Here is a 25161-nt window from a genome sequence, read left to right on the forward strand (position 1 = left end):
GCTGAAGTTTTTTTAACTTTGCTGTTTAGCTTGATGGTAATTTAGAAACTCCACCAGGCAGTTTTAAACATGTGTATTTCAGAAATACTAAATTATTATGTTCCCTTCAGCTAGTTCTGATTACAAGCCACAATGTGATTGTTTTGAAAAACAAGCTACTTGTGAATTTCGGAAAACCATGAGGAGCTAGTGACACTTTACCATTGCTGAGTTAGAACTAACGTCACCCTCTTTCTCCAGTTTTACTGTGGGACGTGAGCTTTGTGTGCTCCAAAGGAGCCAGGCAGAGTGAGAGATTCCTCCAGGGTTAGTACAGTCCTGGACAGCAGAGGATCCGTTTCTTAAAACATAATCCATTTTGGCTCTGGTTTTATAGTGGACCTGATGGGGTGAGGAGGTCTGTTATGTGGAGAGCTGCTGTTAATTCCTCAAGTCTTGGTTTTCTGTCAGCAAACAGATGTACTTTCCTGTCCAAGTGTTCCTGTTCTCATGATAGTTTCTCTTATATGAAGCAATATATATTTCCTATGGACCTGCAGAATTTGCAACCAGCCCTTGCATGTACACAAAACACAGGTGCAGATTAAGGAAAGACTTGTGGCTTCCTTTGACATTAAAAAGTAGTAAAGAGGATTTACAGTTCATTAGGATCCTCCTCCATTCATCCAAACCTTTCATGTACCTCTTCAATGTTTCAGTGCCGTTCCCTTACTTAAGGGTCCTGGATATCTTACTCTATGTTGAAACTTGTAAAAGGCATTTATTGGGGGGCTGGTTTTGACTCATGTTCTTGGACCCAACTTTGTGAACAGTGGTTAGTTCAACTAGAAGCGTAGCCCATGTTTCTTCAGTAGCCCACAAAAAGATACAGTCAGCTCCTGTAGCTCCTGTGCTGTCAAATGGAAGACGTCAGTTCACATCGCTTTATACCAGCTGGAGATCTGGTCCAGTGTGTTGAAAGATGCAGGAGGCAGTTGCTGCGGTGTATTTCTTAACTTAGTTGGCGTGAAGGGACGTGCAGTGAGAGAACTTTCATCATTCTAATTCATTCTCTAAATGTTTTTCTCTCAACAGCTCTGAAAAGTCCAGCTGCATTTCATGAGCAAAGAAGGAGTTTGGAGCGGGCCAGGGTAAGATGCAATATGCTCTTTAATGTTTTGAGGAAGTCAGGAGTAGTATATCTTGTGTTTTGAGCATCCTGAAGCTGTTAGTGAGATGCAGAAGGAAATCGTTTATATTCTGGATGTAATACAGCGCTATGCAGTCAGACATTTATTGGATGGGGTCTTCTTTAGCTTGTATGTGGTGGTGGTTAACCCTCAGTGAACTAAAAAACAATGCCTAAAAAATAGTGAATATGATGCCTGTATTTCTCCTGGACTCTTTTTTCTGGAAGTCACTGATATTCTTCTTCCCCACTGTCCATATTTTTTTATTTTTATGGTGTCTGTTTTGCCCTTAAATGCTGCTATCTGTGAAGCTCAGTTCCACCTTTGAGGAAAGTATATGGTTCTCTGTTACCTGCACATGTTTATCTAGGACACTAAAAATTGAAAATTTAGTAAAGAGGATCCCCCACAAAATCTTGTAACACTGAAATCACACAGACTTCTGGCTCTATAGAAAGAGGAAGCCAGGCGTCACACTTCATCCAGCACCTCTGCTAACCAGGGGGTTTCTTGATGATTTCTCTTCCTCAAAAGGCCTCTGGGGATAGTTTTTTTCTGATTAGCAAATCTGTTATGACTGCTGGCTTAAGTTTTGTTTTAAAAGTGAAAGCAACATAAGTAAAAAAATAACAGCTGTGATTAAAACCTGTAAGAGAGTGTTAGGACTTTAAACTCTGTGGAAGGATTGGAACAGTGGACCAACATCCAAAAGGCTTTTGCTTCTTCCCCCTCTTATTTCCTAAAACCTTCTTATTAAGTTAATATTTTGGTGTGGGCAACTGAGAAAGTATGGGGCAGTTGTCTGATTGACTTTAATATTTATTTTCTCTGAAGCCCCATTCTGAGGGCCAATACATACCAGTCTGTTACCCACTGCTCCCATTTCTGGGCTGTGTAAAGGGTAGTGTGCTCAGCCTGGAGAGGGTCATCTCTGTACATTGCTCTGTAGTGCATTCTCCAAAGACAGACCTGAAAGCGGTTCTGGAAATTAAATGGGTCTTGTCATAGCATTTAGATTCTGCCTGCCAAGGGAGTGCATGGGGTCTTTAGCTTAACAAATAACATATCTTTAAACAAATAAAAGAGGATGCCCAAACCACAAGTCAGCCCCGAATGTCATCAGTATATGAAAGTATTTGCTGTGAAAAATGGAACCAGTGCATATATCTTTAATGTAAAAAGCAATGTCTTGAATTTCACTCTGACACAAGTTAATGGTGTTGCATAAAAGGGGAAGACAGGGCTTTAGCTCTTGAGGAAGTCCTTTCCAGTTTCTGTTCTGCGAGGCAGCAGTGCACCTTTACACTGAGGCGATGTACAGTCGAAGGTCATCTTTAGATTAAGCTCATTCTCTGGGTGCTCTGGGACAGAAGATATACCCCTTCTCTGTTCCGTGTTTATCTAGATCTCAGTAACAACTGAAGATGGTTGTTTCTCTTGTTTGTGCTGTCCAAGGTTACCTCACTCCTCTGTCTGACCAACTGAAATTGGTTCTTGCTTGTCTGTTTTTGCTGCAGACAGAGGACTATCTGAAACGGAAAATCCGGTCCCGGCCAGAGAGATCAGAGCTGGTTAGGATGCACATTCTGGAAGGTATGCCATGTGCTGAACAGGAAAACTTCAACAATAAACTTTATTGTAACTACTTAGTTAACTGCTTTCTATATCGCCTCTGACCCCCAAGTCTTTCTTTCAGTTGGAAGCAGGCAGACCATCCTGCCTATTGCATGATTTATTGGGAGGGATTCAACTCTGCTTGCATGGAGATTCTCAGAAGAATCCGTTATGTGAACTCAAAATTGTGCAGTTTTGTGTAGCTGAGCAACAATGAAATGGAATGACTGTGGATTGCTCTTCTGCTAAGGGAAGACACTGTAAAATATCCAAAAGGGACCAAGGCAGATTTAATCTAATCAGTAAGCACCTCAGTTTCAGAGAGGGGAGTGCTATGCTGCTGCTGAGTACCACGTCTTTGGACACAACTGAAAGGGAAAAGATGAATGAGAATTGGGTGACATCAGGTTTGAGAACAGTGAATTTGTCCTATTCTAGAGTCACAAAGGCTACTGTAATTATCTTTATAACTTAAGTATACATAATATCTATAATATCTTTATAGTGCATAGTTATCTGTTGTTATCTGCAACTATTTTTCTGTACAGTTATCTACTGTTATCTACAGTTACCTTTCTGACTAGAAGTAAGATACTGCTAAAGTGCATAGGTTGACCATTGCTGGATTGATGCCATTTTATTTACTCTCCCCTGAACAGAGACCTCAGCTGAACCCTCCTTGCAGGCTAAGCAGCTGAAGCTAAAGAGAGCCAGGCTGGCAGATGACCTCAATGAGAAGATAGCGCAGAGGCCAGGTCCTATGGAGCTGGTGGAGAAGAACATCTTGCCTGTGGAATCGAGCCTGAAGGAAGCCATTATAGGTAAGGCCAGAGGAGGATCTGTGTTGAGGGCTTTTCCCAGAGGTGGCTGTGATTTCCTATCAATTCAGCTGCCTGTCTAAGGGAGTACAGTCCCATGGTTGGTCTTGTTTTCCTGCCTCAGAATCACGGCCTTTCAGCCCCAAGGATTCTAAAAAGCAGAACTCCCTCTGGCCCAGACAGTGCTACAGAGACATTAAATTATAGGGAGTATGGACACCCCAGAATAATGTGAAAGCAATTGCATACCCTAAAGACTTGAAAGACTGTTGAAGATTGCATTCCCTAGATTCTCTCCTTAAAAATCCCTCTCCCATTATAACATGTCAGCAGCCTTAGTCAGGGAGAACCCACTGACTTACTCAGATCAGGGAGAGGAGACAGAATATAAACAGGTGTGATGAAACAAAAGCTGTCTGTGAACTTAAAAACTTCAGAGGATTCAACTCCTTTAAAAATAAACCAGAACAGATGTAAATCATGCCAGTGCCATTCCAAGGGCTGAAAGGAATGCTGAGGAATAGCCTTCCCACTGCCTCAGCAGTGCTGTTGCCCATCTCCCCAGACTGAACAGTCTGTGTGTGTCTGTGGTTATTCATCCCCTCAAACATGCACAACTACTTTAAAGACAAATGAGACAACTGTGAGCAAGATGGAATACTTTTCATGAAAAGGGAAAAGGACAGTGTTGTGGGAGAGCCTGCCTTCACTATTGCACAAGAAGTGGTTGAGGGAGAGAAAAAGTGAACTTGTGAACTGGGACATTAGAGAAGTGGCTTCCTTCTGACTTTGACATCTCTCTGGATTTCTGTTGCTTTTATGTTAGGTGCAAATTATGTTATTTTCCTGCTTAGCAGGATTAATTTGAGACAATGTAATCTAAAAAACATTAGTTCATTACAAATGTACACTCAAGTGAATTTATCTACTGGACATGCAGATAGACAGAAATGCTAATAGCACTCAGGGCCACCACTTAATCCAGAGCCCTTGTTGCTTATATGACAAGAGGACAATTTGGGATTCTGTCTTGAAGAGGGATTCTACCTTCCACAGCATAGGAAGAATACCAAATAAACCATGACCCAACCTTACACTGTCTAACCTTCTTCTTTGGTGCCAAATGCTAATCAAATAAGCCATGCCACAGATCCTGGTTTGGGCAGAGTTAAATAGCTCTTGTTATACTTCCTGATCTTGTTTGGTTCACTCCAGTCTGCATCATTTTATTCTACTGATAGCAGAGGTCAATGTGAACACTCAAAACTGATCCAGTTGGGCCTCTGTTTTCTCATTTTTAGTTGGTGCTTTAAGCACAACTCAGACATACTCTCCATGCCTTCATTATCTTTGTGAAACATCTAGTGTCGAGTGAAATGATTTCTTATTCCACTTTAAAGACCACAGTTGGTGTTTGTGTTTCTAGTTGGACAGGTGAACTACCCAAAGGTTGCAGACAATTCCTCCTTTGATGAGGACAGCAGTGATGCCCTCTCCCCAGAACAGCCAGCCAGCCATGAGTCTCAGGGGTCTGTCCCATCGCCGATGGACTCCCGGATTTGTGAGCCTCTCCCTAGCACCACTGGCACATCACTAGCTCAGGTGAGAATGTGGTAGCCTCCTGCAGTGCCTTGGAGCTTCAGAGCTACTGCTGATTTGTGGCAGAGGATCCTAAAAAGTGAGATTGAGGGATCCTTAAAAGGTATAGTGCATGAGATTTCACAAGGGGTCTTAGCTCCGTGTGTTGTTGGTGAAGTCCTCTGTTTATTCAGAAGCTCCTGCAGTGGTGCCATATAGGGAAGGGGGGCAATCGTTACTTGGTGAGACAGCCTGTGTTGGTGTGCAACTGATCCTGGCAGCAAAGCTGGGAGATACAGGTGTGGGATTTTGATTCCTTTTCTGCCCTAAGAAGTTGTGCTGTTTCTCAGGGACAACTGAAGCAGGGGGTTAGAAGAGTCTACTTAATGACTTGAAACTTTTGCTGCTTCCCTGGTAGTGTCAACTTACTGCACTCTCTTAAACCATTTCTGTCCTTGTATGTGTATTTATTACGTTGTTTTCTGTCCCTGCAGGGTACATCCCAATTGCAGATTAGTGCAGACTCCAGTGAAACACTTTTCCTACCTGAACAGCCACCCCCGCCTCTGCCACCTCCACCTCTTCTGCCTCCTAGTCTTACCAATGGAGCAGCTCTTACTGCTGCCAAGCCCCCACCAACACTCATTAAGGTACTATTTTGGCTGGTCTCTTCATTGTTGTAGTCTGATGGAAGATAAGATCGTTACTCTGAAGGTTTGGAGTTGAAAGTATCATGTTAAGAGATGCAAAGGAAGGAAAGCTTATTTCTCACTAGTGTCTTTGACACTAGTTGTAACATATTTAATAGGTTTTTCTGTTCCATGATGTATTCACCTTCTGTAAAATGGGTCCTGAATGCAAAATGTTTTGCATGTTTGATGCCTGTGTTTTTTCTTCAAAATGTTTTGAAACAATCAGCGTTATCCATAACTAGAGTCAGTGTGTCTGCACTGGATGAGCAAGTGGTCTGGTGTGCTGAGAAAGATGACCCTCGTTACGGTGCAGTGTAAGCTGCTGCGGGTGACTATACTGTTGCCCGAGTTAGAGAAGCATGGAAAGACCCTGAGGTCAAATCTGGAGAATTTTGAAATGAAAATCCCACCGTGCATTCTGGTTTACATGGAGTGTTATGTTATTTCAGTGTTTCCATTCTTATTTGCTTCCTCCTTTTCTTCGAAATAGCAAAGCCAGCCCAAGTCTGCTAGTGAGAAGTCTCAGCGCAGTAAAAAAGCCAAGGAGTTGAAGCCGAAAGTCAAGAAGCTTAAATATCATCAGTATATTCCCCCGGACCAAAAGCAGGACAAGGGAGCTCCTCCCATGGATTCATCCTATGCCAAAATACTGCAGCAGCAGCAGCTCTTTCTCCAGCTTCAGATCCTCAGCCAGCAGCAGCAGCAGCACTACAACTATCAGACGATCCTGCCAGCTCCACCAAAGTATGGGTCCTAAATGGCAGCTCTCTCTTAGGAAGCACTTGCTTCCCCAGTACTGTTATTAGAGACATTGTGTTCTGGGTGTGAGGTGTGGCGGTTGAGTGTAACACACTCAATCTCGTTAAGTTACAGCAAGCCACAAAAGGGCCAGTGTCAGATGAATCAGACAAAAGCAGCAGAAGTGAGTTGGTTGGCAGAGTAAGGGGCATGGATATAGTCGAAGGCACTGGAGTGCTTTAGTGACTAGGGTGGCACTAGTGACCCAGATGTTTCTGAAGATGACTGTTGAGACTGAGGGCCTCCAGTGCCTTTCCACTTTGGTTTTGATGCCTGTGTTTTTTCTTTCCCTGCAGGCCTCCAGGAGAGCAGCAGAGTGGTGCCAGTGCCCCTGCTGTACGCAATCTCTCTGCCACAGTCAGCAGCACGTCTTCAGTATCCTCGAGTTCCAGTGGGCTGATGCGACAAAACAGTAATGCTGCAGGGGGGAAGCCTGGCCCTCTCCCTGCCAACCTAGATGAGATGAAGGTAAATGTCTTGTGGAGCTGCCAAGTCCTTTTTTTGCCATTGTCAATGGAGAGGGCAGTACTGAACGATGTTGTTGCCCCAGAGCAGGGCTGAGGTGCACTGATAGGAGTTAGTCATAACAGCTGGCATTGCTACCCTGCAGTTTGTACCTGAGGTAGAGATTTGTTGGCCTGCAGGAGGGTCTGTTTAGTCCTTTGCTCCATGTTTATTGTAGCTGTTAATAAAGAGTATGTTCTCTTAATGTTGCCTGCTTTTTTTCCCCTGTATCAGGTAGCAGAGCTGAAGCAAGAGCTGAAGTTGAGGGCCTTGCCTGTCTCGGGCACAAAGACGGGTCTGATTGAGCGTCTTAGAGCTTATCAAGAGCAGAACGGTGCAGCCAGCCAAACAACCCAAACTCCCAAGCCCAACACAGCAGCCGTCATCCCAAAAGCTGCCGAAGTGGTGGTAGCCTTCCCAGCTGCCAGGCTGAGCACTGGGCCAGCCCTGGTCACCACTGGCATTGCACCAGCAGAAGTAGTTGTGGCCACAGTCACTGGTGGCAGCGTGATGAAGTTTGGCAGCACAGGCTCGACTCCTCCTGTTTCTCCAACTCCTTCTGAGCGCTCACAAATGAGCACAGGGGACGAGAACTCAGCCACCGGAGACACCTTTGGAGAGATGGTGACTTCACCCCTGACCCAGCTCACCTTGCAGGCGTCTCCAGTGCAGTTCCTGGTGAAAGAAGAAAGCTCCAAGTCTGCCTCCTGCAGTGTAAATGCGGCACCCAGGTCAGAGCGGTGCAGCACTGGTAACAGCAGAGATACAGAAGTTAAGGACAAAGACCAGATGCTGCAGGAGAAGGACAAGCAGATCGAGGAACTCACTCGCATGCTGAAGCAGAAGCAGCAGCTGGTTGAGATGCTTAGACTACAGCTAGAGCAGGAGAAGCGTTCTCAGCAGTCACTACCGGCCCCGGTGGCTGCGGGAGAAGGAACAGCCCTTGCCTCCAACCCAGTAGCGTTTGGCACCCAGGTCAAAAGTGAAAACGGTTTCCTGAGTTGCCAGTTTGCAAATCAATCCAGTGGCCAAAAAGACCAATTCAGCCCTGCACCAACAGCTAGCCAAATGGACACTTTGAATCCAAGCCCAGTGCCAAAGAAAGCCGTGATGGTGAAGCAGGAGGTGCCAGCCGCGGAAGCAGAGCCGCTGTGCCAGTCCCACAGCCCGCGGCTTTTCCTTGGCCAGCAAGGGAGCGCCCTGAGCGACCTCATCAAGGGCACCCCTCCCCCCACCCTCATCACCGACTCCACAGGGACCCACATCGTCCTCACCGTGACCAAGCAGAGCGCCGAGAGGCAGGGCCTCTCACCCCACGGGAAGGCAGGGAGTAGCTGCCCGGCCTTGCAGGTAGGCAAGGGTTAGATCACAGCCCTGCTGCAAGCAGTTGGGTTCCTCTCTCCCTCTTCCCGCTCTTTACGGTTCAGGTTACCATAGGATGACTTAACGTGGTGGAAATTCAATGCAGTAAATACTAAAATGGCTGAGTTGCTTGCTACGATGGCTGGTAGATCATGGCTTTGTAAAACAAAGCAGTGTAAGCAGATCTTCAGCAAAAAGACTGGAATTTGACAATGAGGAACTGCGTACAGTAATGCACGATTGACTGTGTGCATCACAGGCTGTTCAGCATTCTTCCAAACACATGCTTCTGCCTTTTGTCAGGCAGGATCTCAGGCTTGGAGGACAAGGGTTTGCTGCCACATTTCACTACTTTTTGAAAGAACAACTATGCCTGTGGTATTAAAAAAAAGCAGGGTGTATTTCACCTCTTGTCCTTTATTAGAGAGATTGTAGTTGGAGTGATAGATAGGTCACGTTGTCTACCGAGAGCTGCAGTCAGACCCTGGGAGCAGACTTTTTGCTTTTTGACTGCTCTTTGTTTTAATGCGTGTCAGTATTTCAGTGTTAACAGAGTCTTTCATCAGACATGATCTACTATTCCTCTGTTGGCATGAGCTCAGCACTTAACAGAAGTGTTCCAAGTGTTTCTTCCAGGAAGGGATAAATATGCACAGGTTTTATGGCATAAGTCAAACCCCAGCATCTTCCATGGCATCAGAGATGATTTTCATTCTCTGCTGCTACATTTTTTGCACCTTCTGCAGAGCAAGTGGCAGTGTCTACCATCAGGGACAGGCACTGAGCAGGCTGTATTTGCTGTCTAGCAGATGAGATGACAGTCTGCTGTCTAAATATCAGCATCTGGTGTCACCCTTGATGCCCCAGGATATCTCACCTGAACTCCAGCTGCTGCTCCAGCATGGCTCAGGTCCTGTGTCAGGTCTGCCAGCCCTCAAGGGATGTCACGGATAGCCCTGGCATTTAGACTGGTATGACCTCCTCTTTTAGGACTCTGAATCCCACCCCAATCCGATTTCTCTGCTTGATGAAACAGAATGATTGACTGAGTTTCCTAAAGAGTGGGGAAGAACAAACTCCATAAATCCTTTAAGAAACAGAAGCCTTGCTCCATGTTATGTCTGGGGAATAACTTCTCATGGATACCCTTTTCTTTCCAGAGAGTACAATCATCACCCGCTAAAACTTCTAGCCAACCGCCTTGTCAGCTACCTGCAAGCACCCCTCAGCAGCCCACGCAGCAGCAGAAGCAGCAGCCCACGCAGCAGCAGAAGCAGCAGCAGCAGCCCCTGCAGCAGCAGCAGCCCAGAGGACTAAACCAATCTGTCAGAAAGGTAGCTCATTGCCTGCTCACTTCTTCCTTGTTTTTATTTGCCTGCTGCCGGGATTTGTAGCAGCAGTGGGAAGGGGACACACAGGCACAATCCTGGTCAGAGACTATCATCACAGCAACTGAAATCTCACAGCAGCTTCTGCTACAGCTTGCAGCTGTGGGGAGTGTTTGGTTTTCTGCTTGAACGTGTCAGCAGAAGGGGTGCCTGGCATAGCCTCTCCATTCCCCTGCCTCCTGCTCAACTAGTTGCGATGGAGAGAGCCCATCAGGCATGAGGTTTCAGGAGCACTAAGTGTTTATGAGGTCTTCCCGTACAGGCATGCTTGGAAGTGATGTGGAGGCTTTACAGCAAAGAGCTCTGGGCTAAATCCTGACAATTTACTAGCTTCTGCCCTTTGGGCCCACATCTGGGCAGAATACCAGCTGGTGTTTTAAGCAAGCATTGTCTATCAATTAAAAATGATGAGAGGCCAGAGTGAGCAGGCTTGGTTCACAGTGGTGTCCCCAGTTCTTGAAGGAGTGCTGCTAAACTGAGGTGGTGGTTACTGCATGGAGAGTGTTACTGCACGGTGCTGTGGGCAGCATGTCTGCTACTGAATGTGGCGTATGAGCTCTGAGAGGGGCAAAAGGATGTGACCTTTTGCTCTCCAGTGAACATGCTGTGATTTCTATTCCTGTGCCTTGAGCATAGCAGGGATAACCATCTCTGTGTGATGTGCAGTGCAGGATCAAGAAAGAGGGTACCTCTGGCTTTACCGCTTCTCCAGGTGATGGCTGTAAAGAGGCTCTGCTGTGCATCTCCTCCCTTTCTAGCCCACATCAGGGATGACTTAGCTCTCTCTCTAACATGTAATTAAGATAAGATACAGAAGGATTATGAAGAGGTTTTAGAGTGTGGAGGATCACTTCTGAGTCAGATCCTGGAAAGAATATGAAGACAGGAATTGTTTCTAGTGTAGTCAGAGTGGGCTGTCCACTTTGCAAAGGGTCGGTGCCTTGATTTGCTTTGAGACCTTTGAGGAAACGCAGAAGGTAAAACAACACAGGCACCTTTTCCCTCAGACTCCCTGAGGGTGCCATGGAGGCATCTATGGTGACTCTCCTAATCCTTTTGCCACCCTGTAAAGTCAGAAGCCAGGTCTGCAGGTGGTCATGGGGCAGCTGCCCTACACCATATTGTCTTTTCTTAGCACCTCCAAACCTGTAGCCCTTCTTCCCCAATGGTTTCCACAAATGATCTCTGAAAATTGGTGCTCCTGGCAAAGCTGGCCCACCCACTGTGTCAAAAAAAGTACCCTCCCAGTACATCCCAGTGGCCTGTGCCTCAATGCCAGTTTCCAGCCCCTGTCAGGAAGAGAGTGGACCCCAGAGCAGCTCTGCCAGCCGGGGCCTGGGATCGCTCCTCTACCTGCAGGTCACAGAACAGATGAACAGCTTTTCAGGGAAAACAGGATGGGGAAGAGCATCAACAAGTGCAAGCGTTAGAACTGGCATTCAGCTACTGCCTGGGGATCACTGCTCCAGGGTAGCAGCTTCAGTGTGGATCATGCATAACTGCTGTAGAGGCAAGGACCTCATCCATATCTTAATTTTTCTTATGGGCAGTTGTGTGCTGATTCATCTGGTAAAGCTGAGTCATGAGCACCACTTCCTGCAACATTTGGGGTTTCCTTTGGAGGTCTCTGGTGCTGCTGAGTGCTCTGGTGCTCTCCGCCCACCATCAGGCTGTGAAACTTGCTGCTGGTGAAGCTTGATTATGTCCCCAAAGCAGGCACTGCAGAGGGAGGTGGGTAAAAAGATAGGTCCTGGATAAATTGCAGAGAGTAGGCTGAACATAACAAGGGAAGTGCCCTCTCTCTCCAAAGTGCTAGAGGAATCCCCCACTTGGACAGATGAGGCTCTCCCCATCCAGGAGCAGCCCGGGGGTGGTTTGTGGTGTGGTTGCTTTAGCATTAGAAAAATCAGCAAAAGATTTCCAGCTGTGAGTTGGAGGGGAAATCTGTCTTTCTCCCCTGCAGCCAGGGCATAGTGCACAGAGTGCATGGAAGAAGTCAGGCTGCTGGGAGCAGAGCACTGCAGATGTCTGTGCAGCAGTCCCCAAGAGAGGGGGTGATGGTCTCTCAAAGCAGCTGTGAGACAGGAGTTGATGTGGACTCTCCCCTGATCACCCCTTCTGCCTTCATTCTAAACAGCCCTCATCGCAGCCCGGCTCTCCTGCTGCCCCTTCCCCAGCCCAGATGGACCTGGAACAGCAACAGCACACGTCGCTTTTTGGAACTCCTCCAACTCCTCTCCCTGTTCCCTCGGTCCCAGTGAAAGAGCCACCAGGCTATGAAGAGGCCATGAAGCAACAGCCAAAGGCCCAGGTGAGAGCAGTTCTTCTCCCTGGTTTCCTTGGAAAGCAGGTGAAAAGTTACCATTGTGAATCTGCTTAGATTCCTGATCTGGGCCAGTAATAGAGAATGGAGACACAGCTGCGCCTTCCAAGCTGAATTCCCTATGGAGGGGTTGGGGCAGACCCTAAAACACAAGTAGAGATTCCAAACCACTCACTGCCTGGTGAGTGTTAGTACAGCAGTTGCAGACTATGCCTTCCCCTCCAGTAACAGCCTGGGGTTACGGAGGATTCTGGTGCCATGCCTCCGTGTGCTCATTCTTGCTAGATAACAGCCCCATCCTTGGGGTGAGGGAGGAGAGCCATCAGCCAAGGGTGTTGCTGGAGGTGGAAGCTCCCCTGGCAAATAGGAAGCTAATCCAGCACTTGCTCCCCGCAGGAGAACGGCTGTTCCAGCCAGCAGATGGACGACCTGTTTGATATTCTCATCGAAAGTGGAGGTAAGGAGACAAAGGCAGCATTTCCCATAGTCTTTGGGTTTGAGCCTGGGGATTATGGAGCACTGGGGGAGAGTCTGTCATGGCATAGGTCTTTGCTCCTACATCACTGCCAGTGCCTTTAGCATTGGCAGTAGTCATTGAGGCACTGAGGGAGATGTCAGTCAGGCATTAGGATGATACAAAGCTTCTTGTTGGCTCTGCTGCATCAGATCTGGGCCCATCTCTTCTGCGATACTGGAGAGAGCTTGAATTCCCCAGAGGCGGGCTGAAAACTCCCCATAGTGAGCCAAGCATGGGCACAGGATGGGTTTCCTTATCCCAGGGGGTCAGTGATGGCTCAGTCTGGGGGATCCCTGTTGCCCTGGTGGGTGGGAGGGATCCTTCTGGTGTTCAGCCAAGCTTTTCCTCACCCTGGCCTGCCTGTTTGTTTTCCATACAGAAATTTCTGCTGACTTCAAGGATCAGTCATCCCCAGCTGGGAAGGAACCACCTGTGGCCCCAGCCTGCTCCCCACCGCCCAGCAGCCACCAATCCTCAGAGCTGGTGGTGCCAGTATCCTTGGGGCAGCCGGTGCTCGTCGGCCGATTGGAGGACTTCCTGGAGAGCAGCACTGGCCTCCCACTGCTGACAGCAGGCCATGATGGGCCGGAGCCCCTGTCTCTGATTGATGACCTCCACAGTGAGATGCTGAGCAGCTCGGCCATCCTGGACCACCCGCCTTCACCTATGGACACCTCGGAATTGCACTTTGCTCACGAGCCGTCTGGGGGCATAGCCCTGGACCTGGCTGAGGCTAACTTGGACAGCATGGACTGGCTGGAGCTGCCAGGGGGGCCTGTCATGAGCCTGGCTCCCCTTAGCACTGCAGCTCCCAGCCTCTTTTCCACAGACTTCCTTGATGGACACGATCTGCAGCTGCACTGGGATTCTTGCTTGTAACTCTTGTGAGCAGAGACAGAAGGGAACGGGAGTGGGAGGGCACGGGCATCCAGGGGGAAGAGGCCAGTCAACCAAAAAAAAAAAAAAAAAAAAAAAGGAAACGAGCTCTTAGTATTTGTACTCCTCCCCCAACAGTGTCCTTCCTGCATGAAGCCAGCAGTGGTGGCAAAGGCAGACCTGCTGCTCACGTTGCTGCTGCCTGGGCAGCGGACCAGGCCGGGGCAGGGAGAAGGGCTGCTGGGGGGGGAAGAGGAGGCTGCAGGAGCTCTGGGGCTGGTGGCCTCCTACCCCCCCTCAGTGCCACCTGACCCAGCTCGGGTGAGAACGGAGCCGGCAGCCCCTCTGCCTCCAGGCAGGAGCAGCGATGGCAGCACATGGGACACAACGCTGCCAGGCATGAGTTCCCTCATGCCTCTCGCAGCAGGATATAGCATGACTGGGCCTGAGCCGTTGCCAGAAGCAGCACCCCATACTTTGCTGGGATTTGCAAATAAAGGCAGTTGTGCTCCCCCAGTATGGTGGGTTTAACGGTTGGCAAAGGGGATTCTACCTCCAGAGCAGGATGCAAAGGCGGGGGTGCTGGCTCGGGGCCGGAACTGCTGCCCTCTGCCCCGGCTGCATCCTCTTAGGGGAGGGTCTGGTCTGCCGCAGGGCTGCAAGGAGCTGGGCAGAACAGGCACTTTTCCCAAGTCTAGCCAAAGGGAACCAGGGTTCCCCACCAACCCGGTAATGTCTAAGCTGGTTTCCCAAATATTGCTGAGCTTGGCAGAAGCCCGTCTGCTTGCTTCACTCGTTTTGGGCTGCAAAACAGATTTTTAAGGTGCTAAAAGCCAAGTCCTTGTATGTTAAATCTGTCCTTCACTGCCCCAGACCTCTGGCTGGGCCTGGTGTCCAGCCTTCAGGCACACACTCTGCTTCGCCCCACCTTCCACAGTACCTATGACACCCCCAGGTGAGCAGGACACAGCCTTTTGGGCTGTCCTGGGGAGCTTGTGAGGGGCACAGCTCGCAATGAGCAACATATCATTAGGGGCCATGTGCAATCTGTCTCCTGCCTTCAGCTGTGCTGTTGCCTCCCTGTAGCAGATGCCCCAATGGAAAGAAGCAGCTGGGGGGAAGTCAGACCCAACAGGCAAGGAAGGGGAAGCGGCACGGCAAACACAGGTCCTAGCTCAGTGGTGGGACTGTGAGGGCCCCGTTCTGGGGAGAAATGGGAGCCTGAAAGCGAGTAATGGGCACCTGTCCTCTGCGCTGCTGCAGTGAAACCTCTGTTCTTCCTTCCCTCCAGGCCCACGGGGTAAAAGGCAAAAAAACAAATGGCTGCTTGCTGCGATCTGCTGCCCTGTGTCCAGCCAGCTGCTGCCAGGTAGGGCCCTGGGCTGGTGCCTCTGGGGAGGTGCTGACTGATGAGGGGGCAGATGAGCACCCCAAGCCCCCAGAGCCATGACAATGCTATTCCTTGTGCAGGGGTTTGTGTTGGAGACCCAGGCCTGTAGCGCTCTCGTGCTGTTACTCCTGTCACTTAAATTCCTGTGTTTGTTAGTAGTAACTCACCACCATATTTACCAGGTGAGCCATAGCACAGCTGGGACCCAGGCGGCCACCTCGCCACATGGCTACCCCTGCTTTGGCCCTGAGCTGTGTCTGGGCTGCTCGGGCTGAGGGCGGTGGGGGAAGCAGTGGCTTTTGAAATTGTATGAACTAAGGTGCTGACCCTGCTCAGGCAATGGAAGGAGAAAACGCCATCCTGTTAGTATCTCCTTGAGGATTGTCCCCTCTTTTTCCCCTGTGCCAGGCTGCAGTGCTGCCTGCTGGAGAGGGGTGGGGGAAGGTGGGTGGGCGCATGCTGCTCTGCTCCCCTGCCCCTTTGGTACCTGGTGTGCGTCTCAGGAGGAGGCCTTGCTGCAGGGGTGTGGGTACCTCTGTTCTATGGTGGGGCAGGGGAGCGCCAGCCCTGCATGACGTGCTGTCAGCCACTAAACCTGTAGCCAGGTGGGGTCATGCCTGTTTTGCAGCTGGGAGAAACTCCTGCTTTCCTGAGCCCTATTTGCTTGTTAACTGCATGGGGAGCCACTTAATCATTTGCAGGGGGAGCCTGCTGGCAGCTTCCTTCCTTTCTGCCTCCTTCTCCCCCCTCCCCAGTTGTAAGCAAGTCAGACCCTCTTATCTGCCTCCCTCAGTGTCCGGGTCGGAGAGGGCACCCCCTTCCCCCCACCCCCCGCCTGCTTTCTTTTTACTCAAGCTACAGTGTCATGTCCTAAAAATCAGAATAGCTGGGACTGGTGGACACCCCCTTTATGCCCCTGAGCTCTCCCTCACTTCCCTCCTGATGCAGCCCTGCTCCATTTTGGTGGTTGTGCTGAGTGTACTGGGAGCAGTGAGTGCATTAGCAATCACCTTCCAGAGCCCCTCCAGGGCAGCTGCCCAGCTGTGGGACCAGGTGAGCACAGGAGGCAAGTGGTTTCTTAGGAGGAAAGTACTGGGGGGCAGGGGAGGATCTTTCAAATGCTAAGGGAAAAAAAAGCAAAAAAATCAGCTGCTTTTAAGCCCACAGTGGGCAGTAGCCCCCCCACCAAAACCAGCTGTGTGATTTCTTTTGTACAAATAGTTACAAGGCTGCAACCAGTAAATAAAGAGAGAAATTATCGAAGTGCAATGAGCTCTTAGAGGAAGGTGGGAGCACTCCACTTGCAGTCCTGACCTGACCCAGCCATGGTTCCTTGCACTAGGCCAGGCACCCCGGTCTTTGTTGGCAGAGAAATGCCAATGTTTGTTACCAGTTTAGTCCTTCCCTGGGGCTGATGGTGAAAGGCTGAGCTCACAGCTGCTCCCTTTCACCTTTAACCTCCCACCTTCATCTGTGAAACTTTGTACGAATTTAATTACATTGAATTTGCCCAATGTACTTGAAATTGGCTGATGGGCTTAAGAGCCCTCAAGGAGCCCAGATGATACAGAACCATGAGCCTCACCTTCCGAGGAAACCCAGCTGACCTGCCAGAGTCCCTCTGCACAAGGGGCTTGTGCCAGGAGAGCGAGTGAGAACCCCGTGCCCATGGGCAGAGGGGAAGATGGTGCCTCATCCCAGGAAATATTACAAAGTCTTTTCCCCAAGCAGTGCCCAGAGGAGGGTAACCCAGTTCTCTGCTTTCTTACTATTATTTGTTTGAATAATAGTTCAATAGTTCTTTGTCGGAAGAGGTATTCCCCTGGACATACATTTTTTGCACCCATTGGGAAAAAACAAGTCTGATGTTCTGCCTCTACCTTGAATGTAATCCTGAATCTTTCTGCTGTAACCACTACTTGTTTGTAACGTGTATTTGACTAGCACGCACTCTCCCTTCCACTATGCAGCAAACGGCGAGGGGTGATCAGCACCGTCTCAAACAGATGGTGTTGGGGCATCGGATCCAGAGCGAGTATTCAACTGGAAAAGGATAAAAGTGACAAGTTAATGGGGGAGAGAATGGATCTTTAAATTGAATTATTTTTTCAGTTACAAATATTTGAAAAAAAATCCATTTTATTAAAAAAATTCCAAACAACCACGTGCTCAAAAAACTTCTCTGCTATGCTGGTGGGAGGGCTTGGGGCCACTCTGCTTTTTCCAGCTAAGGGTGGGTGATCCCTCTGGGTCTTTCTCAAACCTGAAAAAAAGAAGCTTGAGTGGTGGTGCCTCACCCTTTCTCCGATGCAGGGAGATTCCCTCTGGGTATGGAAATTACCTACCCTGTAACCAGAAGTAGGTCTTGCGGTAGGAGAAGCCCTGGCAGCTTTTACAGCCTCCCCCAGCCCAGTAGGCTGATCTGGACCACAGCTATTACGGTGGTGAGGTGACAGTGCAGCCTTCCTCAGCCAGATGCCAAACTGGAATTACTTTGACTGAAAACACTAATTTTCAGTAAGTATGCCGCAACTTCCACCCTCCCGTGAGCTTGGGCTTCTGAACATGGTTCTCTTGGGGCCTGTGCCCTGTTACTGTCCTACTTTGCAGAAGAGAGAGCACCTGCTTTTTCTGGAGAAGATTGTTAATGTGCAGACAACGCTGCTGTCCAGCACCACTCAGCCCTGTTTTGTGCCAGCCCCTCTGCCTTTGCCAGGGGCCCTTCCCTTGCAGGGTCCCTACATCCCTGCCTTTGGAGTAGTTCTTGCTTGTCAGGGCCTCCCGGGGCTCTGCTGCAGGGCCGCGCTTCAGGCAGGGCTGGTGGCAGAGGGGCCAGGCAGGACTGCCACCACCGGCAGCACAACTGCTCCTGCCCCCGGCTGCTGCCTGCCCTCCTGGGCTACTCTGAGACAATGCCGGCGTGAGGAGCACCCACAGTGCCAGAGCAGGCTGAGCAGAGACCTGAGCTTGATGCTAAGCAGGAGCCAGTGCAGAAATGGGCTCATAATTATCAATTGGCAGAAGTTAAATCTAGTCCTGGCCCTGTTAAAAAAAAACAAAGCCAAAGCCCAGCACTCTCCCAAGATGCAGTTTATTTACAAACCCACCGAATAAAGGAAAGTAAGAATCTAGTGTCATTTAATGAGTAGTTTGTGCTCACAGACAAGCGCTTTCAGTAGAAAGTCACAGACTCCATATCCAGAGCCACCACCACAAAGCAGCAATTCTCCACTCCTGACCTGCGTCCCTGCTGACACCGCAGGGCGAGGAGGACGAGTTAGTCTCCCTGAGCCAGCTCCAACCTGAACCCCGTCCTGAGCTACAATGGTGCCAAAATATACATGTTAATTTACAGCTTTTTGGTTAACAGTAAAAATCATCTAGAGACTAAAATGACAGCATGAAACACTCTTGTTTAAAGGAGAGGCGGTTTTTGTCTGCTCCCAGAGGAGCCAAGGCCCATCCCCTCAGGCTGTTACAGTGGTAACAGGCCATTGCAGTTGGGCACCTCTTGTCAATACCCCACATGCCGGTGCCAGGGAGGTGGGATAAGGCTGATGCCGGTTCCCCATCTCAGCCCTGGCTCCAGGTCAGAGGAACTTGTCCAAGCACTTCAGGGTTTGCCATCCCTCTCCCTGCCAGAGGTGAGCCCTTGGCTGGCATGGGGAGAGGGGATGTGCTATCCCTGCTCCCATATAGTGGTGAGTGCCTTACCAGCCCGATTGCACCTGCACCCGCAGTGCCACCTGCCAACAAACACACCAGCTCTCACAGACCAAAGCCACCCCATGAGGGCTGCCTCTAGCTCACAGCTACGGCAGCAGACATGCTCACACACCCACGCAGCTGCTGGCCCACAGGGCAACGCATGAGGGGCTGCGGGCCAGGCTGCTCCCCCAGGCACAGGGGGAGGCAGGGCTGAGGCGAGCAGAAGATGGGAGTGGCAGAGATGGGGAAGGCTTGGAGAGGTGCACTTGTTTTTTGTGGCCAGAACACACTTGTCCCTTTGCAGCATCGCCGTCGACCGTCACCTCCCTCAGGTCTGCAGCTCGGCCCCTCTCACTGTCTGTCCCAGGTGGCCTAGCAGCCTCCCCCGAGGGGGATTTTGTCACAGATACAAGTGGGTGGGGTGGGGGAGGGCAGGGGGTGAGACACAATGGGGGTGGGGGAGAGGAGTGTGCGCCATTGAAAAGGTTCCCCAGGATGGGGCGGGGTGGGGGTCACCCATCTATGTCCCAGCTGAAGAGATGGTGCTTCACGAGCATGTCCTGCACCCCCTCCTTCAGTGGCTTCTTCTCCTTCTCCTGCAGGACGACACAGAGGCCTGGGTCAGTGCACTGTGCCCAGAAAAGGGGAGATTGTGTCTGCAGGCAGAGCCCACGCACGCCAAGGTCTCCAGCCTTCTGCGCTTCCCACCTCCCCGCAGCTGAAACGGGGAGAGGCCCTGCGGTTTGGAGGGCAGCAGGGAGCGGGGCAGGGGCAGGCAGCACCCTCTGCCAGCACTGCAACACGGCGCCCGGGCAGAGCCTGCCTGGGCAGAGAAAGCGGCCCCATCCACAGCCTCTGGTGCTGGCTCCCGGGGGAGGCAGAAGATGGGCGGGAGCACAAGGCTGGGAGAGGGAGGCAGTAAGCCAAGCTGGCGGCCGAGATAGAGAATGAGAGATGCCACCTACTCACCTCCCTCTTTATTGGCAGCTCCCAGTCCTGAGAGAGGCTGAAGGCAAATTTGCAGAGGACTCTGCAACGGAAGAGAGCGATGGTAACACACACGCGGCACACCCACCCAGATCACACCCCCAGCCTGTGCTGCTGTCCTGGTGTTGAAAGGGCAGCACCAGCTACTCATCCCCCTGTTTCCCCGTCCTCTTTGGGCTTCACCATCCCGGCAGGTCCAGGCTGGAAAGAGAAGCTTGAAGCTGTGACTCAAGTGCAGCCCCTACAGAGCCTGACGCAGCAGCGCAGGGAGGCACAGGCAGCCCCCGGCTCTGCTGGACGGCGGACAGACGTGGCTGAGGACTGCATGCAGCTGCCAATGGGGGATTGCAGTTTCCTCTCTGGAAAGCAGACTCCTGCCAGTAGCACCTCAGATCTTCCGCACCCCTCTCTCTCCCCCTGGAGTAGAGAGAAGTGTCCTGACGCCCATGCACAAGTGCCGCACAGGGATAACACACGGAGGTCCCTCGCTGGACCTGGCTCTGAACAGAGGCTGCAGCCACAGCCGCAACCCTCTCCCTAAGACAGGGATGCAGCGCTCAGACCTCCTGGCAACAATCTCATCAATCCTTCAGGCTCAGGGTAAACTCCTGAGTGGGGCTCTCCTGCAGCAGGGAGGGAGCCAAGGCCCCTCCACAGGAAGCTGGCTGGGAGAAACATGGCATAAGCCTCCGCTCCTGCTCCCCACAAACCTGGGAACCAGTCCCACTTGGTCCTTCGGCTGTGCTGAACTAGCACTGCCCCTGTGCATGGGACACCGCAGCACAGAGGTGGAGGGGACTCACTCCCATTCAGCAGCAGCACAAGGAGAACAGGGCACCCCCAGCCGTGTACACACAGGTCTGCTTCCCGCTACAGATGCTCTCACTTGGGCCAGAGACAGCCAGGTGGTGCGGACAAAAAGCCAGTTCCCGCAGGACGGCAGCAGCAGCAGGGCTGGAGTAGTGGTGGTGGTGTTTGCTCTGTGGCTTTGCAGCACACAGTGTGGATGTGTGCCCTGGGCTCCAAGCAACGTGCTTTGTGCGAGGTCAGCCGCGTTCAGCCCCTGACACCACTCCCTTGCTCAACCAAGAGTCAGCTGTGAGTGATTCCTTCCTGGCCAGCGAGAGCCAGACTGTCTCCCTAGCGCATTCCCTGTTCCCTGCTTGGACTCAGGGTGGCTGGCAGAGGACCTGGAGAGCAGAGGGGTGGAAAAGGCAGTCTCTCTCCATCAGAGTAGGTGCAGGCCACAGCAGGAGGTTTCTGGTAGGCAGAGGCTGCCGCTTGTCACGACAGCTCCCCAGGAGCCAAGCTCTGCTCTTGATCAGGCAGGCACAGTGCATCATGTTAAACTGTCTAGACAGTTGCTGCTGCCTCAGCACACAGAAGGAAATCACTGCAGCAGGGATGTCTGGGCAGCCCACACTACTACTTGCTGGAGAGGGTCCAAAGCCAGTCATAGTGAGGGCCACCTACTGCAGGGGAGGAGGAAATCCACTCCAGACCCTGGCAAAGCCCATGGGGACAGACTCACCTCAGCTCACATTTGATCTGCACCCAACCGGGACTGCGCAGGAACGACCAGGGATGGAACCACTTCTCCACAGTCTGCAGGCTTGAGCACAGCACCTCCAGCCACAGATGGAGCACCTGCTCGCTGCAGCGATGGGGTGGAGGCATGTTACTTGGCTGAAGCCAGGGAAAGAAGCCCCATCCCTTTGGGATAGTCTATTCTCAGCCCAAGCGTTGACCCCAGCTCACAGTCCTGTTCCCAGTGGGAACAGGATAACCCAGTTAACTTGTGTGAGCCACTTCACACAATGAAAGCTACTTCGTCCAGCCAGGAGCCAGGGCAGCACCATGAACAAGAAAGGAACAGGTCCCATTCAGTGGCTGCAGTGAGAGGGAGAAAAAGACTCTGGGGCCTAAGGTAAACTGAAACAACTGCTGCCCTTGAGCCTGCTCTGCCCCCTCCCAAGCTCCCTGCACACCCTTCCCTCCACCCAGGGGTATCAGGAGCAAATGACTCACTTGAGTCCAACGCAGATGAGGGAACGAAGCTTCACGTCCATCTGTGCATGTGCAGCATCATGTGTCATGTTCACAGCCTGAACTGCCTGTAGGGTGGGAAGATGTGGTTACCACCTTCTCAGCTTAGCCTCAGGCTGGGCTGGGCTGGGCAGCCATTTCAGTAACACAGCCAAACGCTGCCCTCCCCAGAGCTCCCCATCCTCACCCAGTGCCACCTGCAGCATCAGAGGGTCCAAGCCTTCCTGATGGCTTCCCCTTCTGCCTTTCCCCAGGCATCTAGTGTCTTTACTGCTTCCCAAGAGGGAAGGGTCTGGGAGACTCTTGAGCACCTCCCTAGAGAAGGGCATTGCCCTTCAGGAGCCTCCACAGGAAACTTCCCCACACCAGGAGCTGGGCTCTGGCTGGGCTGGGGGCAGCACTCACCCGGTAAAGCAGCTCCTCTGGAGTGAGGACTTTGCCATCTTCATCAAGCCTGCAAAGATCACAGCAGAGAGCTAGCTAGCTCCAGAGCCACCCCAGGCACAAGCAGGCCTTTCCCACTCCATGCCCCAACAGGTCTCTTGCAACTGCTGAGCCCACAGGTGATCCTGCAGCCATGAGAGAGCAAGATACAGCCCCAGAAGCAAACACAGGAGTGCGAGGAATGGGGAAAAGCCACTGCCAGCCCCATGTCAGCACGTGCACAGGAACCTGCTGACACCACGCCCACAGGAGGATAGGGCAGACCATGACCCTTCCCAAGGTGGAGAGCAGCAGCAGTTTGGTGAGCATGTGGGAGCAAGGCACAGACCCAGCCACTTGGTGTCAATAAAGTGGCCTTACCTGTAAGTCTTGCAGAGCACAAGGCGAGAATATACGGAGTCAAAGTCCCGTTCCACCTCCCGGCTTGCAGCCTAGTGAGGCAAAGGGACAGTCAGTACACTCTGCCCTACAGTGCCCCCCATCACCCCAGCCCTCTGGCAACACTGCCCCAGGAAGGGAACTGAGGCATCTCACCTCTTCAATGAACAGCCAGGGATGGCAGGGCCCCCCCAGCAGAGACGGCTTCTTCAATCCATGTTCAAATATGGACTTCAAGGCTGGACACAGCGTCCCTCGCACCAAGTCCGTCACCCCTTCTGTGACTGAGTCATCTCCCGCGATGGAGTACTGAGGAACATGAAGAGCCAGCTCTTAGCATACTGGCAAGGGGGCAGAGCATGGAGGTGGTCCGCTCACCTAGAGCTTCTCTGCACACACCTCTTCCACTCCCAAGCACCCATCAGACCCCCTCTCTTAACCCCTTATGCTCTTGCTGACTCTTGCAAGTCTTCCTCAGTTCAGTGCTACTCCCCTGGGATTTGCTGGGACACCAGGACCTTCATGCCCAGGTACTGCCCAGGACATCACACAGATGACCCAGCACCATCCTGGCAGCATTCAGCATGTAGGAACTGCTGCAGTTTGGTGTGATGCTGACTGAGCTAAGGTAAGGAGAAGGACTTGCACTGTGGGTCTCTGGGACTCTGTAAGCTGCTAAAAGTCAAGACAAATGGGGGTAGATGGGAACTCTGAGGTCAGGTGGTACACCACTCCAAGGTACCACCCTGACACGCTGTTAGCATGAAGGATATTCCAAAATCAGGATGAGTCGGATTCTCTCTGTTTCCACAGTTGGGAGGAGAACTGCTCAGCAGTACTGGGTGTGTTTATACACGGAGAGGTCATCTGCATCTAAGGAACCACCCCTGAGAAGGGGGTAAGGAAGCAAGTGAGATGTCAATAATGACATCTCTCTAGGGGCTTCTCTTGGGGGGTCTCAGGTCTGCCTTTGAGCCCTTCCTCACTCTCCAAATGCTGACAAGAGGGAGAACAGGGCCTTCTCCACTTCCTCTGAAAATTGGCTAGGCCAACAGCTGATGACGTTTGTCTCCTATCCCCTACCCCAACCTTGGAGCCATATTTAGGTATCTGCTCTAGATAGGTGGCATCTCACCACTGCCAGCTGCGAGAGGAACTGAGACAGAGTGCCCCCTCAGGCACACTGCCTGGGGAGAATCCACTGTGGTGACCACAAAGCACGAGCAGGACCCACAGACATAGCCTCAAAGGAGGAAGAGAGCACAGTCAGCAGGGGAGAAGGCAGAAACGCTGCCCACGGGATCCTGCTTCATACCTGCCTGGTTCTTTCTCAGCTTTCCCAAAGCTCAACTCCAGGGGCCTTGCAAGCCCAGTCATCACACTCAGTTCCCCCCTGCAGCCCTCTGGGGCCTTCATTCTCCACTCGCTCAGCATCAGAAAGTTGAGCAAACAGGCTTAGGAAGATAAGCCGCTTGATCACATCACTAAGCGTTCAATAACCAAAGAGAGCAAACAGACTCAAGGAGGGAAAACCATGGCTCTTTTCAACTATGTTTTTTCAGTTATGACATGACTCCTTTTTTTTTTGTCGTTGTTGTGGTTTTTTTTTTTTTTCAATTACCTCTTTACTCCGCTCATCCAAGATCTCCACAAATTTTGCAGGAAACCAACCTACAAAGAGTGGACAAAGAGGTGAGTCTGACATAGACTCTGAGAAACCTCTACACAGACAAGACCAGAGCTCAGTGGAAGCTGAGAATAAATGAGAGTTCATAGGGTGCAACCCCAAAGAAGGAGGCGAGCAGCCTCAAAATCACAAGAATTAAGGCAACTGCAAGAGGAAGCAAATTACAGGACACTGCCCACAAGCAGCAGAGATGACATGCACCCAACCACCCTGTGCCAGGAGGATGGAGCCTAAAGTTGCTGTTTCCAAGAAGTAACCAGGTAACTGTACCACTGCTCTCAGACCCTGCTTTAACATTCCCCTTGTCCCTGGCAGATGCTCTGGGTAACTGGCAGAGCCTTTGCCGCAAACGTGGCAGAGCCTTTGCCGCAAACGTGGCAGAGCCTTTGCCGCAAACGTGGCAGAGCCTTTGCTGTGGATGAATGGATGCTCTGCACCTGGCCCCACTCTCCCCAGTGCAACCCATCCTGCTCTTACCTCTCAGTCCATTCAGCTCTCCCACCCAACAGTGCTCATCCTTCTGGGAAATTATCTGAAAAACAGGCAGTAGAAAACACTGGTTGAAGAGAGTGCAGCTGCCTGGCTGTGTGTGCACAATGAGGAACTGCTTTCTTCTGAACTGTTTGGCTAACGTTCTCTTCTCATGTGGCCCAGGGCCTTCAAGGGCAAAAAAAAAATCTACTGCAAACACAACACTATCCCTGTTTTCCCCAATTTCCGATGGGACACCCACAGCTAAAATGCAAACGGATGCTTTTACAGTCTTACCACAGCTTAGTGCGCAATGTTAAACCAGGACTCAGGTTGGACCAAATCAGTCTTTTGCTCAGCTGTATGGCAGCCAGGAAAGGGACTTTGTGGTTGCATTGAGAATGGCCCACA

The 25161-nt window shown here is 51.1% G+C and overlaps 2 protein-coding genes across 2 annotated transcripts in view; one reads left to right on the forward strand and one right to left on the reverse strand.

The window, feature by feature from the left end:
* MRTFA (myocardin related transcription factor A) overlaps positions 1–17384 on the forward strand; it is a gene marked incomplete at its 5' end in the record, with an annotated part of 49574 nt that extends 32190 nt beyond the window's left edge. The window contains 12 exons of the mRNA XM_082488263.1: positions 1075–1130; positions 2687–2762; positions 3443–3604; positions 5028–5203; positions 5674–5829; positions 6362–6615; positions 6966–7137; positions 7408–8523; positions 9696–9869; positions 12061–12234; positions 12643–12703; positions 13143–17384. Of these exons, the coding sequence (XP_082344389.1) occupies positions 1075–1130; positions 2687–2762; positions 3443–3604; positions 5028–5203; positions 5674–5829; positions 6362–6615; positions 6966–7137; positions 7408–8523; positions 9696–9869; positions 12061–12234; positions 12643–12703; positions 13143–13642 (3077 nt within the window). The 3' untranslated portion in view covers positions 13643–17384. The remainder of the gene's footprint in view (positions 1–1074; positions 1131–2686; positions 2763–3442; positions 3605–5027; positions 5204–5673; positions 5830–6361; positions 6616–6965; positions 7138–7407; positions 8524–9695; positions 9870–12060; positions 12235–12642; positions 12704–13142) is intronic.
* Positions 17385–17988: 604 nt separating this feature from the next.
* SGSM3 (small G protein signaling modulator 3) overlaps positions 17989–25161 on the reverse strand; it is a 30764-nt gene continuing 23591 nt past the window's right edge. The window contains exons 15-23 of the mRNA XM_082498187.1: positions 24757–24811; positions 24214–24263; positions 22749–22901; positions 22575–22645; positions 22176–22224; positions 21753–21838; positions 21256–21378; positions 19707–19767; positions 17989–19333 (exon numbers count right to left, since the gene is read on the reverse strand). Coding sequence (XP_082354313.1) covers positions 19250–19333; positions 19707–19767; positions 21256–21378; positions 21753–21838; positions 22176–22224; positions 22575–22645; positions 22749–22901; positions 24214–24263; positions 24757–24811 — 732 coding nt within the window. The 3' untranslated portion in view covers positions 17989–19249. The remainder of the gene's footprint in view (positions 19334–19706; positions 19768–21255; positions 21379–21752; positions 21839–22175; positions 22225–22574; positions 22646–22748; positions 22902–24213; positions 24264–24756; positions 24812–25161) is intronic.

The sequence above is a fragment of the Vanellus vanellus genome, assembly GCF_965231255.1.
Source record: "Vanellus vanellus genome assembly, chromosome: 1".
Classification (NCBI taxonomy): domain Eukaryota; kingdom Metazoa; phylum Chordata; class Aves; order Charadriiformes; family Charadriidae; genus Vanellus; species Vanellus vanellus.